Source organism: Psammomys obesus, unplaced genomic scaffold (genome assembly GCF_907164565.1).
Source record: "Psammomys obesus unplaced genomic scaffold, mPsaObe1.curated_primary_1811, whole genome shotgun sequence".
In the NCBI taxonomy this organism is placed as follows: Eukaryota; Metazoa; Chordata; class Mammalia; order Rodentia; family Muridae; genus Psammomys; species Psammomys obesus.
This window is the reverse complement of record NW_026596120.1, coordinates 17,880,013-17,893,451: the sequence shown is the minus strand read 5'-3', so window position 1 is coordinate 17,893,451 and position 13,439 is coordinate 17,880,013. Positions and strand designations below refer to the sequence as shown.

The following is a 13,439-nucleotide window of genomic DNA, read 5'->3' as shown; positions in this document are numbered from 1 at the left end:
CCAGGTTCAATCCTCAGCACCCACATGGCAGTTACTGTCTGTAACTTCAAGATCTGACACCCTTACACAGACATACACGCAAGCAAAATACAAATGCACATAAAATAAAAACATGGTGGCTCATAACCATCTATAGATGAGATCTGGTGGCTTCTTCTCTTCTGGAGTGCAGGCATACATGCAGACAAAACATGCTGTGCCAGGCGTGATGGCACATGCCTTTAACCCAGTACTCCTAAAGCAGAGGCAGGCAAGTCTACATAGTAAGTTACAGGACATCCAGGGCTATGTAGAAAGACCCAGTCTAAAAAAAAAAAAAAAAAAAACACGGGCTAGGCGTGGTGGCACACATCTTTGATTCCAGCACTTGGAAGGCAGAGGCAGGCAGATTGCTGTGAGTCTGAGGCCAGCCTGGTCTACAAAGTGAGGCCAGAACATCCAAGGCTACACAGAGAAAACCTGTCTCGAAGAAAAAAAAAAGAAAAAATAATAATATTATCAATTCATGCTGTATAATTCTATTTATATGAAATTCTAAAATAAATGAAACTAACCAATTATGAAATAAATGGAAGGTAATTGCCTCCAAAATGGGGAGGAACATGATTAATCATAGAAAGGCATCTTGAGGTTGAAGACAATTAGATTATCTGATTAGATAATTACATAGTATTTAAACAGAGTGAAAATCACCTGAATGTACAGTAAAGATTAGTGCATTTTACCCTCAGGTCTGACAGTGCAGGCCTGTGATATCAGCTAAGGTGTGGCTATCCTCAAGAACTACCTGGGCTACAGAGTGAGCTTGAGGCCAGCCCAGGCAACTCATTGAGATCTTGTCTCAAAATGAAAAACAAGAAGGTCGAGGCTGAGCATGGGTACACACAGAGGCAGGTGGCTCTCTGAGTTCAAGCCTATCCTGCTCTACAAACTGAACGTCAGGCCAGCCAGGAGACCTAGAGCACATCGGAGCATATGTGAGGTCCTAGGTTCAACTCCTAGTATTGTGCAAAAAAAAAAAAAAAAAAAAAAAAACTAGAACCATAAATCGAACTCTAGTTATTAATACGCACATCAGAGAATTGAAGTCAAGGGGTCATGTGCCGATATCAGATTGTAGAGCTAAAGCTATGACATATGTGAGTATGTGATTGCTGTTTGGTTCTTTAGGAAGGGGTATACTGACCCCTTTGGCAAAGGATGGGTATATGCAAGTTGTAGATCAAGAACAGCTAAATATAATTGTTAAAAGGTTGAATATGAAAAATGACTATAAAAATGGGAGAAAATAAGGCTAAGGAGATGAATGTACCACTTGGCTGCAAGTACAGAGACCTGGATCACCAGCACCCATAGAGAAATGTGAGGTGGGTGTTGCAGCTCCCTTATAACCCAGTGCCCATGAGGCAGGATAAGGGACCCCTGGGGCAAGCTGGATAGCTAGAGCAGGCAAACTGAGCTCTGAGCTCAATGAAAGATTGCACCTCAATACATGGAGTGGAGGCAATACCCAGCCTCTGTTCCAGATCCAAACACATGCAAACATGCATGCCACCCACACATAACATGCTCAAAACAACAACTCTTCGTGGAAGAAAACTATTAATATAAAATGGCAGAGTCCTTCTTTTCCTCTCTTCTCCCTCCCTAATCCCTTTCTTTCTTTTATCCTTCCAACAAGGTCTTGACGTGCAGCCCAGATCAGCTTCAAACTTGAGATCCTCCCATCTCAGCCCCCTAGTGTTCCACCACACTCAGATCAGTTAGTTAAAAGTAAGAAAATGGTGAAAGTGTTTCCAATACTGGGAAATGACTTTCCTACAACTCTGACAGTACAAAATTGACAAATGGTTTTATTAACAATAAGAAAAAAGAAAGCCCCTCGTCATTTCTTTTTTTCTTTGTTTTTTTGAGACAGGGTTTCTCTGTGTGGCCTTGGCTATCCTGGACTTGCTTTGTAGACCAGGCTGACCTCGAACTCACAGAGATCCATTCACCCTCTTTTGCCTCCATAAGCTGTACAGCAGATTATGGCTAGATCTTTCAGGGAAAATAGCTGTCACAAGTCTTGTACTCCAGCTAAACAGGTCACTCCCTCAGCTCACTGTCCTTGTTGTATTCAATCTCAGACTAAAGCTCTAAGCAAAGTTTTAGGTAGTCCTATAAGCTATATGGCTACTAACAGACAGGTCGACAAATAGCAGAAATGGTTGACTTCCTTTATTCGGAGCAAAAAGCAGTCAGACACCCAGAAGAGCTGTGGAGACGCTCAGTCTTCCCTAAGAGCTCAGTCGTAAGGGAATTCTAACCACAATCTTCCTACCTCTGCATACTCTGGAATCCCAGAAACGGGTCTAGTGCCGCAGTCACTCCTGCTGCGTTAGTACATGGCCTTCCAAGCACAGGAGAATAGCTACAGACAAGATGTTAAAAACTGGTGCTGTGGAGATGGCTTGTGAGTAAAGTACTTATCACAAAAGCACGAGGACCCAAGTTTGAATCCCTAGCACCTGCATCAAAGCAAGGCACAGTGGTGGATCTCTAACCCTAGCAAGGGTGGGCAGAGACAGGTGGATTCCTAGAGCTTGATGGAGGCCAGTCTGGCTAACTGATAACCAGTGAGTTCCATGAGAAACCTTGTCTCAACAAACAAAGCAGAGGGCCAGTGATGTGGCTCAGAAAGTAAGGACATTTGCTGACAATCCTGATGACCTGAATTTGATCCCCAGGATTCCACACAGCATAAGAAGAAAACTGATTTATGTACAGTGTCCTTTCATGTGTACCATGGTACACACACACACACACATACACACATGGTTGAAAGGGACACTTAGCTACATATCCTGTGTGAAACCCTACAAGTACACAAATCTTGAAGCCATTCCAAGAGGAGTCCCATATGTGAAGCATAAGACACAATCACTACTTTGAGTGGATTAGTTGCTATGGTGATAAGAACCACATAGCAGCATCTCTATGAAAACCAATTCCTTTGCCAAATAAATGTAGACCCTCTAAACTAAGACAGGATCGTGTTACCTTGGCATTTCTTAGCAGCATAACTAAACTGCATGGTTTCTAAATTACTGATATGTTTCTAAATTATTGGTATTACTGAAGGCATTTAAAAACCATGTCTTCAGTAGGTGTTGTAGTGTATGACTTTAATCCCAGCACTCAGGAGGCAGGGTCAGGTGGGTCTCTCTGAGTTTGCGGCCAGCCTGTTGACATAGGGAATTCCATTGCCGGCCAAGCTATGTAGTAAGACCTTGTCTTAAAACAAAACAAAACAATAAAACTGTGTCATTGTTGTAGTAATCAACAGAATAAAGGCATTTTTTATAAATATATCTGAAAATGTATGCTTAAACTGCAGCTTACATAATAAAAATTGATTAAGTGCTAAATAGGAAAAGAGTTGAAATATCATAACGAAATATTTTTTAAAACATTACCTGATCAAGGTTTTTGAAAAGAAGAATATCTTTACAAGCGTCCTGAAGCCTGCATCTCTGCTCATCAGTTTTGGGATATACCACCTGTCAATTGAAACAAAGCCAAGACAATATTTTTATCCCATTTGAAAAATGTATTTTTCCCCTAAAAAGTGAAAAAGAAAAACCCAAAGAATATATACATACACCCCCACACTTTACATATATCACACATATTTACAACTCTAATTCTACAAAAGCAGCACGCAGTACGCTGCCACGGAGAAGCAATGTGATACACAGGATATACAGGCGTGAGACGCACAACTCTAGAGCAACCTGCTGTCTGTGTGGCTAGCAATCATCAGCTGTCCCCTGGGAGCCTCTAGCTTCTCATCTGGACAGCAGAGAGCTATAAACTGTCCCTTCAATAAGTACTGAACATCTACTAACCTCTAGGCACTCTGCTAGCTCTGGAGAAAACAGTGAACACAGAGATAAAACTGTATGCCTTTATGCTCTAAGAACACATAAAATATGATGGAGACTGACAAGATTAAGGACAGTGAGTAAGCAGGGAGGTAAGTATGAGAGTATGTTTACGTCTGGCTAGGTGGGGTCCCACTGAGGAAGTGACAGCTGCGCAGAAGCAACAACTTGAGAGAGTAAGTACTGAGGTTGCCATGGGAAGAGCAAGGCATTGTATGGTGTGAGAATGAAGAGCAGGTCTGACAAGTAACTAAGAAAGATGAGACTGATGCAGACAGGGAAAGGTCAGATTGGGCCAGTGGGGGAGGGATGTCCACATTCATAGAGGACACTATACATAGGTCATAGAATGAATGGAACTTTCTATAACAACTTTGGAGTAGTTTGAGGTTATCAGTTCAGAAAGAGAGCTAGTATTTGAAGGATCACACTGGCTGTTAAATTAGGGTTAGGATTACAGTTGGGCCTAGAGGAAGGTAAGGGTATAGGAGAAGCTGGGAAGCTTACACTACTGTAGTCCCATATGGTGGCGGTTTGATCCAGGGTGGTAACCACATAGGTCTGAAGAAGTGGAAAAGTTTGGATATATTTTGAACACGGTGACCACTAAATTTATTGAAAAACTAGATGAAGTGATAAAAAAAAAAACAAAAACAAAAACAAGAGTCAAGGATGACTCCAACTCAACAGTGATACTGCTATGATCTACGATGGGAAAATGTACGGGTAGAAAATTATTATTATTATTATTTTCCTCAAGATAGGGTTTCTCTGTGTAGCCTTGGCTGTCCTGGACTCACTTTGTAGACCAGGCTGGGCCTCAGGCTCATAGAGGCATTTGCCTCTGCCCCCCCCCCCCCCCCCCCCAGTGCTGGGATTACCGGTGTGCACCACCAGGCTCATCAAGATTATTTTTATTTTTAATCATGTTTATGTGTGTCAGTATATGGTTAAGTGCATTTGAGTGCAAAGGCCAGAGATTCGCAGTCCCTCAGAGCAGGGAGTATAAGGTGGTCAACCACTTGTGGGGTGCTGGGAATTGAATGTGGGTTCTCTGCAAGAGCAGCAGGTGCTCTTAACCACTGGAGCCATCTCTCCAGCCTACAAAGAATACTTGAAAAACACAAAAAACAAAAACAAAAAAACCCAGGAGTTCATGTTGTCTACTTCTAAATGGCAATGGTAATTAACAACAGCTATATAAGCTACGGTTAACAGGCTAAAAACAAGCCAGCGCAGAAGTGCACGACTATGATCCCAGCACTCTAGGAGGCAGAGGCAGGCAGATCCCTGTGAGTTTGAGGCCAGCCTGTCTACAAAGTGAGTCAGAACAGCCTAGGCTACACAGAGAAACCCTGTCTTGAAAAACAAAACAAAAAACTAACAAAAATATTATTAACAGTAATAGTAGTATTTACAAACTAGTTATCATAAGAATTAAATAATATATAGTCTCCAAAACAGTACCTTAAATTCATTTAGTAGGTGCTTTAAAACTATTACTATAAGCTAGGCGTGGTGGCACATACCCATAATCCTAGCACTCAAGGAGTCAGAGGCAGGCAGATCTCTGTTCGAGGCCAGCCTGGTCTATAAAGTGAGTCCAGGGCAGCCAAGAAAAACCCTGTTTCTCACACAGAGAAACCCTGTTTCATAAAAACAAAATAAAACTAAACAAAAAACCCATTATTGTTATAAATAAAATATTTGCTGAACTAAAAAGAAATATTACAATGTAACATTGATGTTATAATTGAGAGACCTATTACTAAACATGGTTTTTACTAGAAACATGTATGTTAAATTTGCAATATGAAGGGCGGGCTCAGCAGGTAAAGGTGCTTGCTGCGGTAGCCTGGCACCCTGAGCCCAATCTCCAGAACCCATATAAAAGTGGAAAAAGAGAACCAATTCCATACATTTGCAATAGGAGATTAGGGATTGTAGGTGACAATCCTTCAGTAAGAGTCATTAAGTTTTCCATTTTTCACTATTATAACAATATAATGACCCCCATTTGTGCACCTTTAGGAAAAATTCTCCCTAGTAACTGCTGAGCCTGACTATGTCCACTAACTAGGTCTAAGGCTTCTGCAAAGCCTTAGAGAGACCAAACTGTCAAACAGGGCTGGTTTCAATCTATTGAAAAGTGGCATCCCATAGATACTTTAACATTTTATTTTTATTAGTCATAAAACATTGAGTTTCTCTTTGGTATTTTTCATACAAAATTTATTTTTATTCTTTCTCTTCCTTCCTCTGTTCTCCAATTCCCCTTCATTCCCACCCCCAACTTGGCCTTTGTACCTCCTTTTCATTTTTACATAGCAGATGTCCTTTTGCCCTCCTCCTTAACTTTCCTCTACACCTCTTGTGGCTCTCTTGTGGTTGTCTGTTTATAACCACTCTCACGCAGGCATACAAATATTAAAAGTTAGGGTCTGCATATGAGAAAGAACATGTGACCTCTCAGAGATTTTAATTCATACTTACTTTCACTATTAGTGATTTATTTGAGGAATGTAGAAGAAGAGAATCAATAGGAAACACAATTCTACATATAATTTTAGCATTAGTTCTTACCTTTGGATCATTATCGTCGTCGTCTTCATCAGGGTTAAAGGTTTCTGCACAGACTGAAATTGGAGAGGAAAAAATGGAAGTTAAAAAATGTATAATCTTAGAAGAAAAAGGAAAGCATGGGAGTCATGTGTATGCACATGTTCCCATGTGTGAGAGGGTACCTTTTTCATTCACTCTAATCCTTAGTTATCTATTTAATATGTAGTATATATGAGACAGGGTCTCACTATGGATCTCACTATGTAGACCATGCTGGTTTCAAAGATCCCCCTGCTCCACCACCCCAGGCCGCTTCCTTATTTTCTGAGATGGTCTTTAACAGAACCTGTAGCTCACAGCTTCAGCTAGGCTGACTGGCCAGTGAGCTGCATGAGTCCACTTGTCTTCTACCTCCCTAGCACTGAGATTCCAGATGTGTGCTGCCACACTTAAACTTTTATGTCAGTGCTAGTGATCCAACTCAGTTCCCTAAACTTTTATTACAAGCATGTTCCAGGTGGCCATCTCCCCCATCTTCTTTTTATAAGGACAAATGTCCTATTTTCTTATAACCTTATTACCCTTTAAAGGCTGCACTTTCAATTATAATCATATTGGTATGACTTCAACATATAATTTGGTGGGGAGGCATAATCCAGTTTATCACTGGATTTATAAATTACATTAAGCAACAGTTAGTGACATTTCAGTTTAAGGTAACTATAGAAGAAAAAATATAGCACACTATTTTAGTACATTGTAAGCACACAAACCTTACATGGCAGTGATATTAATAAAGCGATTATCACTTAGAAATAAAAGACTGACCCAGGACCAGATTCCCAACGAACTAGCATGTCAGTTATCACCAGTCAGAAACTCACTGTGTAGACCCAGATGCTAACAGATTTCTGCTTAATGTACTTTAAAGCTTCAACATATATATATATAAGAAGTCTGTTTTCTTTTCTTTTTATTTTTAATGAACAAAATCTTGAAATTGATACATTTCAAAGACAGTTAAAACTAATCTGAGATTGTACCAAGAAAGCAGCACTTCGGTAGTATATGCTTGCATTTTAGAACCCGGAAGGTTGAGGGCAGGAAGATTGCCATGTGTTCCAAGACAAGCCCAGGCTGTGTAGCAAGGTCCTGTCTCAAAAACAAAACAAAAGAAAGCAGTGCTTTAAAAATCTGACTCCAGGTCAGATGGTGCTGGCACATGTCTTTAATCCCAGCACAAGCAGAGGCAGAGACAAGTACATCTCTGAGTTTGAGGCCAGCCTGGTCTACAGAGTGAGTAATAGAACAGCTAGGGCTATGCAGAGAGACCCTGTCTCAAAAACCACAAATGAACAAACAAAAACAAAAATTCATGAATCCTTCCTTGGATACATAGTAAGTCCCTGTCTCAAATAAACAAAGCCAAATAAAAATATCAACAAAAAAAACTTATTTAAAAAATAATCTGAGGCTGAGATCAGAGATTAAATTCATAAATAAATGAAAAAAATAATTTGGGTTTCTGGAGAAATGTCTCAGTGGTTAAAAGTACTGGCTGCTCTTCTAGAGGAACCAGGTTCAAGTCTCAGCACCTGCATGGGACATCACTCACGTTGGTTTGTAACTCCAGTCCCAGAGGATCTAACACCCTCTTCTGGCCATCTGGGGCACCAGGCATGCATGTGGTTTACAGACATGCACGTGGACAAAACACACTAACACATAAAATGAAAATAAAAAGAAATTTAAAAAATAATAATTTGGGATTTTTATTTCCATAGTCCACCCCTCCCTCTGCTTTGCAGGGATCTTTCCCTTTGCATGCCTTGTTGTGTGTGGTTCTTCAGCTTTTATAAAAGTATTTTTTTTATCTGCTGGATAAAATACACAATACATAAAAGAAAAAAAAAATCTTATCAAGCTAGTCCCATAAAGAAAACAAAAGGGCTGGAGAGATGGCTCAGAGGTTAAGAGCACTGTCTGCTCTTCCAGAGGTCTTGAATTCAATTCCCAGCAACCACATGGTGGCTCACAACCATCCATAATGAGATCTGGTGCCCTCTTCTTATATTAAGGCATACATGCAGATATTGTATGCATAATAAATAAATAAATTTAAAAAAAGAAAGAAAGAAAGAAAAAAAAGCCAGGTACAATGGTGTACACCTGTAATCCCAGCACTCCAGTGGCAGGCAGATCACTGTGAGTTCAAAGCCATCCTGGTCTACAAAGTGAGTCCAGAATAGCCAAGGCTAAACAGAGAAACCCTGTTTCAAAAAACAAACAAAAGACCAAATAAATAAACAAGCCTGGGGATTTAGCTCAGATGACAGAGTACAGTTTCATCCCCAGTGCTGAATGCATGGTGGCACATGCCTATCATCCAAGCACTGTGGTAGGGTGACCAGAGCTCAAGGTCATCCTTGGACACAGAGGGTAGTCAGGGGCAGCCTAGGGTATATAAGGGCCTAACTCCAAAAGGGGAGGGTGGGGAATACGAATACAAATAGATTTTCTGTATTCTGAAAGCATTAATTTTTTGTTGAACAACTACAGGAGCATCAAATAAAGTGAGCTAAAGTACTGTTTGTAACTAAATTGCTTATTTTTAAGATAGTAGTGCAGAAGAAACCTATCTGGGACACCTTTCCCTGACAGCCTATCTGTACCCTGCCTCTAAAAAGAGAAAAGGCGAGACAAAATTCAGTCTCTCGCCAGAGAATATTACTTTCCATGTTATAACTAAAGACATAATTCAAGTGACTCAAAAACTCAAGAAAATTTAATCGCAGCATAATCTAGGATGCTAAAAATAGTAACATGGTACACCTAAAGAAGCTAAGCAAGGAGGAGGACCCTGGAGGACCCTGGGTAGGATGATCAATCCTCATTCAGAAAGGCAAATGGGACGGACATCGGAAGAGGGAGAGAACAGGGAACAGGACAGGAGCCTACCACAGAGGGCCTCTGAAAGACTCTATCCAGCAGGGTATCAAAGCAGATACTGAGACTTATAGCCAAACTTTGGGCAGAGGGCAGGGAACCATATGAAAGAAGAGGGAGATAGAAAGACCTGGAGGGGATAGGAGTTCCACAAGGAGAGCAATAGAACCAAGAAATCTGGGCCCAGGGGTCTTTTCTGAGACTTCATACTCCAACCAAGGACCACCCATGGAGATAACCTAGAACCCCTGTACATATATAGCCCATGGCAGTTCAGTGTCCAAGTGGGTTAAATAGTAAGGGGAACAGGGTCTGTCTCTGACATGAACTCAGTGGCTGGCTCTTTGATCACCTCCCCCTGAGGGGGAAGCAGCCTTACCAGGCCACAGAGGAAGACAGTGCAGCCAGTCCTGATGAGACCTGATAGGCTAGTGTCAGATGGAAGGGGAGGAGGACCTCCCCTATCAGTGGACTTGGAGAGAGGCATGGGAGGAGATGAGGGAGGGAGGGTGGCATTGGGAGGGATTAGAGAGGGGACTACAGTTAGGATACAAAATGAATAAACTGTAATTAATATAAAATATTTAAAAATAAAAATAGTAACATGAAAAATCACTTTTGGAAATAATTTTCTATTTGTAAATATAGAAAAATATGAGATACAAAGAGACCAATTATAATAACATATGTACACATTTACTCAGAATGAAAGAATCATAGATAGTTTTGTATTTATCATAATATATACTGTTAGTTTATCTTACCTGATACTCGCCTAGCAAATCTGTTGGGAGCCGGAACTGTTAAAAGGAAAAAAAAAAAAAAGGCAACAATTAGTCATCATTATCTCACATGCCTCTATTCTTACCCCTGCTTTTTGCAAACATAGAACTAAGTACCCCAGAATCAATGGTGGGTCCACACTTTTCTATATTTGACTATAAATTATTGTTACTCAACATGATCATACAAAGACAATACAGAAAGTATTTCTATCAGGGACCACCAGACATGAGCCAAGCTAACTGTCCTCTGAAAGACTCCACCCAGCAGCAGACTGAAACAGATGCTGAGACCCACAGCAAAACATTAGGCAGAGATCTGGGAATCTTGTGGAAGAGTTGGTGGAAGGCTAGAGGGACCCAAAGGGAACAAGAACTCCACAAGAAGACCAACAGAGACACCTAACCTAGGCCCATGGGGGCTCACAGAGACTGAACCACCAACCTAAGTGCATGCATGGACTGGACCTAGGCCTCCTAAACTCATGGTGCTTGATGGACAGCTCGGTCTTCATGTAGATACCTTAGCAATTGTAATGGGGTGGGAGTGATGAGGGCTGGGGAGGGGTGTCCCTGACATGAACTCTGTTGTCTGCAGGTGGATCACTTAGCCTGGTTGGATTACTCAGTGGAAGAGGCTAGACAAGGCTAGTCCTGATATGACATAAAATGTTGGGGGGGGGGTGCTTTCTCTGAGAAGAAGGGGAATGGGGGAAGAGGGTAGGACCAAGAGGAGAGGAGAGAAGGGGGCTGTGATCGAGATGTAAAGTGAATAATAAATTAATTAAAGAGAATAAAATATTTCCCTAAAAAGAAAAGCTCTTTATAACTTCAGTGTGCCAGAAGACTCGAGTTTGGTTCCCAAGACTCTGTCAGTCAGCTCAGGACTGCCTGCCCTCTTCCAGCTTCCACGGGCACCTGAATATGTATATACAGTGTATGTAGCAAAGGAAAACCTAGAACTTACACTTACATATATTCATTCAAAGACACACACATACACTTAATTTAAATTTTCTTTTGAGATTTTATGTTTTATGTGTGTAGGTGTTTTGCCTGACTGTCTATCTATGCATCATGGCTACCAGTTACCTGTAGAGGCCAGAAGAGGACCCTGGAACTGAAGTTGCAGACAATTAATTGTGAGCCACAAGCTGGGTGCTAGGAATTGAACTCAGGTCCTTTGGAAGAATAGTCAGTGCCCTTAACCACTGAACCATCTCTCCAGCCCTGATTTAAAATAAAATAAATCTCAGTAAGGGTGCTTGCCACCAAGCCTGATGATCTGAGTTCCCTTCCTATAACCCATATGGTGGAAAGAAAGAACTCTTGGAAGTTTTTCTCTGACCTTCACACACATGTACACTTGGCCCTGACAATAAACAAATTTGTAGCTATAAAAATTCATATGGAGCTGGGTGTGGTGGTGCATGTCTTTAACCCCAGCACTTGAGAGGCATAGGCAGGCAGATCTCTGAGTTCGAGGTCAGCCTGGTCTACAGAGCTAGTTCCAGGACAGCCAAGAGCTATTATACAGAGAAATTGTCACAAACAAAAAACACCAAATAACAAAACAAAACAAAAAATGGCACTGGAGAGATGAGTCAGCAGTTAAGAGTACTGGCTGCTCTTCTAGGATCCAGGTTCGAGTCCCAGCATCCACAAGATGGCTCACAGAAACTCGTAACTCTAATTCCAAGGGATCTGACACCCTCTTCTGGGTTCTGTAGGCACAAGGTACATTATGGTACACACACATACAATCAGGTAAAATACATAAAAAAATGATTAAAATATATCCAGGTGTGGTACTACATGCATGTAAACCCAGTGCTTGAGAAATTGAGGCAGGAGTGTTAGAAGTTTGAAGCCAAACTGGATTACATACAATGACAAAACAAAAACAAAGAAAGCATAGACCTTTAACTAAGGGGCCAGGGCACTTGTCCTGTATCTGTGAAGCCCTGTGTTCAATTCTTAACACAGGGGGAAAAAAGGAAGGGAGGCACAAGAATGGAAAAATACACTAAAAAGACCAAAAAATTTCCCACTTTCTAAAAGGAGAAACTGGGTCTGGAAAAGCTTAGCTGGTAGAATGCCTGCACAGCATGTGTGAAGTTCTGGTTTGATCACTAACACCTCCTAAACAGGCATGTAGCTCATTCTTATAACCCTAGTACTCAGAAAGAGAAGTTCCAGGTTATCCTTAGCTACACACTGCATTCAGGCCAACTTGAGCTATATCGAGATCCCGTCTAAAACATAAACAAAAGTGAGGGGAGGAGAGAGGAGAAATGTAGGAATTAGTGAAGGGGCAAAAAACTGAAGGTAGATCTGAGAGCCTAACAAAAAGCTACTTAAAGGATCTTGTCATCCTGCCCCACCTCCATCAATCAGCCCTGCAGCTCTGGTTGCTAAACTCGATTCCTGGAGGCACATGGTGCCTCCTCAAGCAGACAGCATCTTCTCTGTTCTCAGTTGCTCTCTACTCTACACGCCACCATTATGAGTGTCTGTAATGCTAAATGCTAGAACACAGAACCTGATAAAATGAATGCTACAACTTCATCTGGCTTCACAAAATGACCAAATTAAATACTGTATCTCTTGTGGATTTTCCTGGCCTACCTCTGCTTCATTGCTGAGGATGAGAACAGAAGAGTGTATGTAGGCTATATCATCACAAAGGAGGAGAACCTGAGGACCTGATGCTGTTTCCCCATGGACACACTTCCCAACTGATCATGAAGCACTCAGAGGTACCTTGGCCTGACCCAGAAGCTGATGGACTAGACCTTACAAGCCCCAATTAAAAACTTTAGCGCTAGGCTAAAGATGTGGTGGCACACATCTTTAGGGAGTTTGCAGAGGCACAATAGGTAGTTCTGAGTTCAAGGCCAGTGTGGTCTATACAACAAGTTCCATGCCAGCTGGGGCTACTTAGTGAGACTCTATCTTAAAACAAACAAAACTTTTAGTGCCATGTACCTTCCCTGCATATCAGAAATAACAAGTGCAGGGCTGGAGAGATGGCTCAGTGGTTAAGAGCACTAGCTGTTCTTTCAGAGGTCCTGAGTTCATGGCAACCACATGGTGGCTCACAACCATCTATAATGAGATCTGGTGCTCTCTTGTGGTGTGTGTGAAGACAGAACATTCATATACATGAAATAAATAGAAAGAAAGAAAGAAAGAAAGAAAGAAAGAAAGAAAGAAAGAAAGA

At 41.3% G+C, this 13,439-nt stretch overlaps 1 protein-coding gene across 1 annotated transcript in view; it reads right to left on the bottom strand.

The window, feature by feature from the left end:
• Prkar2a (protein kinase cAMP-dependent type II regulatory subunit alpha) overlaps window positions 1-13,439 on the bottom strand; it is a 65,442-nt gene that overhangs the window by 28,945 nt on the left and 23,058 nt on the right. The window contains exons 2-4 of the mRNA XM_055629929.1: window positions 10,199-10,234; window positions 6,510-6,562; window positions 3,459-3,542 (exon numbers count right to left, since the gene is read on the bottom strand). Of these exons, the coding sequence (XP_055485904.1) occupies window positions 3,459-3,542; window positions 6,510-6,562; window positions 10,199-10,234 (173 nt within the window). The remainder of the gene's footprint in view (window positions 1-3,458; window positions 3,543-6,509; window positions 6,563-10,198; window positions 10,235-13,439) is intronic.